This window comes from Orycteropus afer, unplaced genomic scaffold (assembly GCF_000298275.1).
Source record: "Orycteropus afer afer isolate SDZICR_OR568_19922 unplaced genomic scaffold, OryAfe1.0 scaffold00006, whole genome shotgun sequence".
Lineage (NCBI taxonomy): Eukaryota > Metazoa > Chordata > Mammalia > Tubulidentata > Orycteropodidae > Orycteropus > Orycteropus afer.
This window is the reverse complement of record NW_006921593.1, coordinates 28,143,723-28,148,109: the sequence shown is the minus strand read 5'-3', so window position 1 is coordinate 28,148,109 and position 4,387 is coordinate 28,143,723. Positions and strand designations below refer to the sequence as shown.

The 4,387-nt window shown below is 48.2% G+C and overlaps 1 protein-coding gene across 1 annotated transcript in view; it reads left to right on the top strand.

The window, feature by feature from the left end:
- Positions 1-4,387, top strand: part of ARMC9 (armadillo repeat containing 9) — a 167,432-nt gene that overhangs the window by 37,451 nt on the left and 125,594 nt on the right. Inside the window, exon 8 of the mRNA XM_007942017.2 lies at positions 2,383-2,481. Within this exon, the coding sequence (XP_007940208.1) occupies positions 2,383-2,481 (99 nt within the window). The remainder of the gene's footprint in view (positions 1-2,382; positions 2,482-4,387) is intronic.

The window sequence follows — 4,387 nt, the reverse complement described above, 5'->3', positions numbered from 1 at the left end:
ATATATATATATATATATATATGTTGCTTTAGAAATAACATATACTAACTCTTCTCTAATACAAAAAAGTACCAGAAACAAAGGAAAAAATGGCCCATATAACTCCTGTTGACAAAAACGTAAGACATGCCCATAGTTAGAAAATGTGAATAGTACAGAAAGAAAGAAAAAGAAACGGTTCCTTTTCCCTGTCTCCCATTAGACAATGGCTGCCGTTATTACAGCCTCGTTGCAGGCAGGGGGACGTCACAGCTGTCGTGACTAGCTGAGCTCACGTGAACACCTGAGCCCCTGCTGCCGAGGCCGAGGCCGGCAAGCTGAGCCTCCAGCCCTCCAGGCAGGGATGCTGAAGGGGCCTGAAGTATCAAGACAAGACAGGGGTGGAGAGCTGGGTGGGATGGGCTCTGGTTTGTTCTGCGTTGTGACAGAAATAGGACTCATGGTAAAAATCTAAACAGTTCAGAGGAGTAGACAGTCAGGTGCAAAAGCCCCCCCGCCCCCGATTCCTTAGTCTTATTTCTTCACTGATTTTTTTTCTTCTTCAATTTTTTCTTGTGATTTGAGTGCAGATTTACAGATCAGGTTCATTTGACACTGAACAGTTGATACACATTTGTTTCACGGGCAGGATTACCATCCCCACAGAGTGATAACTCTCCTCCCACCGTCTCCCTGTGGTTGCCCCTTCCCCGTGTCCTTCTTACTATGCATTCCGGCCTGTCTAGCGTTCCCCTGTGCAAATGCTGCTCTTCCGATCTCTTCTTCATTGGTATTTGATGTTCACATTTCCTTGTGTATTATTTCAGAACATTTCCATGCACATACGTGTGTGTGTGCACATCCATGCATGTACATGCAGCATATATGTGCTTACTTTGGATACTATTATACATTACTGTTGTGAAACGTTCCCTATTTTCTGGTGCTCTTCCCACGATACCTCATCCACCTCATTTCCTAGATGCTGGCCCATCACTCTCCGTAACAATTCATCTGATCCCGGAAGGTGAGAAGTTTAGTGGGAGTTTTTCTTCTATTACAAACAAATGTTGCTGTGGACATCCTTGAATATGCGTATTACCTTTTTAATATAACCAACCAAACCTGCTGCCATCAAGTTGATTCTGACTCCTAGAGACCCCTATAGGGTTTCCAAGGCTATAAATCTTTATGAAAGCCAATCACCGCATCTTTCTTCTATGGAACGGCTGGTGGGTTCAAACTACCGACTTTATGATTAGCAGCCTTAACCACTAGACAACCAGAGCTCCTTTTTTGAATAGAGGGAAGATAAAATCCTAAAAGTATGGATAGGGTAGAGGAACGGGAAGGTTTTTTTTTTTTTTTTTTTTTTTAATAGGAGATGGAATTGAGTCTATCTTTGGCTTTTGGAGAAGGAATGCATATATAAGAAAAGGTTAAAAGTACAGGGAAAAGAAAGTGTTTTCCTGATTTGAGTACTGTGGGAATTCAGAGGGTGTGGACTCGGGTGAGGCTGGAGGTCCAGCCTAGAGACAAGCCCCTCTTTGTCTGAGGCCTCCCGTACTGCTGGGTGTCAAGGGGGCTCACGACAGTCTGCTTCCGCTTTCCCTGTGAAGTGGGAGACGCACCCATCCCCGAGATGGGGAGCTGGAGGGCCTGGTGGGGCTCACGGAGCATGGGGGAGGTTCGGGTTGGTTTTTGTAGGGCGTGATAGCCTTGCTGATGAAGTAGTAGAAGGCTGCCAACTGGTGCTGGTGTTTGAGATGTGAGTCTGTGGTGGTGGCAGGCAGCCTAGTGGTTTGTGGTTTTATTTGGCAGAAACTTGGTTTAGAAGAGGACAGGTGTGATGGGGTGGTCCAAGGTGGGGGCTTTGCAGAGTGAATGTGGTAGAAAGGCATAGGACCCAGGCATTGAAGTGATGCTGGTGGTGGGCTGGGGGAACAGGCAGGGGTGGAAGGCTTGTTTTAGAGCAGATGTTCCGAAATGCAGGAGAAGAGTGTAGCCAGTGTTGGATTTTGGAGTCTGACTTGAACCCAGATCTTCAGGTTTTAAGCCCAAGGCTCTTTCCTCCACATTAAGATCATCCACTGACTTTTTTTATTGGAATGAGCACAAAATGGTTTGAATCCAGGTACTTTACAAGATTTAAAGATGATGTCCTGTGGCCACCCCTGCCGTTTGTCAGCAGTGCTTCCAGTCAGACTCAGTGCTTTGATGCCCAGGAGCTCTGGGATCAAGGCTGGGTGGTGACTTTTCCAGCTCAGGCATGTAATCCCTGCACAGCACAGAAAGGCTGCGGCACCCCGGCACAACCCGGCTCTGATAACTGCCAGCGTGGCTCAGATGTGGCTCGGGCAGCTCTTGCACCCTTCACCAGACGCTCTTGGGTTCTCTTTGCAGATCACTCCGGAATACCTTCAGAGTGTCTGCGTCCGCCTCTTCAGTAACCAGATGCGGCAGAGCCTGGCTCACAGCGTGGACTTCACGAGACCCGGCACGGTGAGGCACTGGCCTGGCCCCAACCTCGAAAAATAACGAAAGCCCATGAGAAGGAAACTTTCCAGAGGCTGCATTGCACTGGCTTTTGAGGTCTGTAAAGGAGCTCTGGTAGCGTAGTGCCTAAGGCATCTGACTGCTAACCAGAAGGCTGGCGGTTCAAACCCACCAGCCACTCCTCAGAACGAAGACTGAGCAATCTACATCCGCAGAGACACCACCTGGGAAACCCAAGGATGGGAGGTCGCTATGAGTCAGATCTGACTCCACGGCAGTGAGTTTAGTGTTTTTTTTTTTGAAGGTCCAAGAAGAAAAAGAAGGCTGTTGGTTGATGGTGGCAGGAGGTGCCATTCTGCTCCTCCAGCTGGAGCGTTTTGCTAGTGTGTCAAGGGCTGTGAACAGTTCTCTACAGCTTGATAGAAAAGGAAGGAAACGTGATTCTCGTTTAAAATTAATTGCCATGTTGGACACTATATGGTCTAAGGCATGGGTTCTTTCCAGAGTCAGTGCAAACTTAGAGGAACGTTGGGAAAATAGCACAGAGGACACTGGGGTTCCCTCTCCCCAGATTCATCCGGTGTTTCACCAGATCGATTAGCATTCCCCTATTTGCTGTCTGTTCCTCTCCCATTGGACACACACACGTGCACACACACACACCAAAACCAAGAAACCAAACTCACTGCCGCTGAGTCAGACCCGACTCATAGCAACTCCTCCATGGGTTTCCAAGGCAGTATCTCTACAAAAGTAGACTGCCCAACCTTCCTTCTGAGGAGTGGCTGGTGGGTTTGAACCACCAGCCTTCTGGTTAGCAGTCAAGTGCCTTAGGCACTATGCCACCACAGCTCCTACACACACACAGACACACACACACAGTTTGTGCTCTGAACCATTTGAGGGTCAGTTCCACGTGTTCTGGTTGTTCACTACTGAACACTTGTCGTGTGCGTTTCTTGACATGCACATTCTCTCACATGACCTCAGCACGCTCCTCGACTACAGTAAATTTAACATCAGTCCAACAGTCTCCGATCTGCTGTCCGTTTCCCTGTTGTGTCAGTTGATTCAGTAATGTTCGTTAAAGCATCCCTACCCCCACCCTGTGTCACATTTATTTATTTATTTCCCAGGGAGTGCTTTTGGTTGTGTCACCTCTCTTTATCCTCCTTTAACCTTAACACTTCCTGGTCTGTCTTTGGCTTTAATGACATTGACATTTTTAAAGAATGTGGTCATTTTACAAATGGGTAGTTTCTCCTTCTGTGCTTGATGTCCCCATGACGCCCCCATGATGCCCCCATGACGGGATCCATGTCCCACAGCCCACACCGTGTTCTCTGAAGGCAGAGAGAGAGAGAGAAGGTGAGTCAGAGATGCTGCAGAGAGAGACAGAAGGCGAGTCAGAGATGCTGCAGAGACAGAAGGCGAGTCAGGGATGCTGCAGAGAGAGAGACAGGACCTGAGCGGAACCGGGCAGCCCTTGAGTCTTGGTCCAGGAAAAGTTATTAGCCTCCTGCTCCCTCCTCTGCCAATCGAAATGCCAGAGGATGAAAGAGTTGTCCCCATAAAGGACCTAGAAGCGTGCCTGATACATATGAAGCCCCCAGTGAATGGTGGTCGTCATGACGGTGCTCTTGGGAGGCTGGTGCAGTGGGTGAGCGGGGAGGCGAGGGCCTGAGTGATGTCCTGGCTTGGGGTTGGAGGGAGAGTGGCAGATGGGAGATTTAGGGGGAGAATCAGTAGGGCCTGATTAAATGGGGACAAGGACACTAGTATTAACCGATTTAATCAATAACCCTATAAGGGAGGGACTGTTAGTGCCACCATTTTGCAGAAATTGAGGCACAAGGAGGTTTCTTGTTTTTCCTTTTCATTTTATTTTATATATCTTTCATGGTGAGAAAAG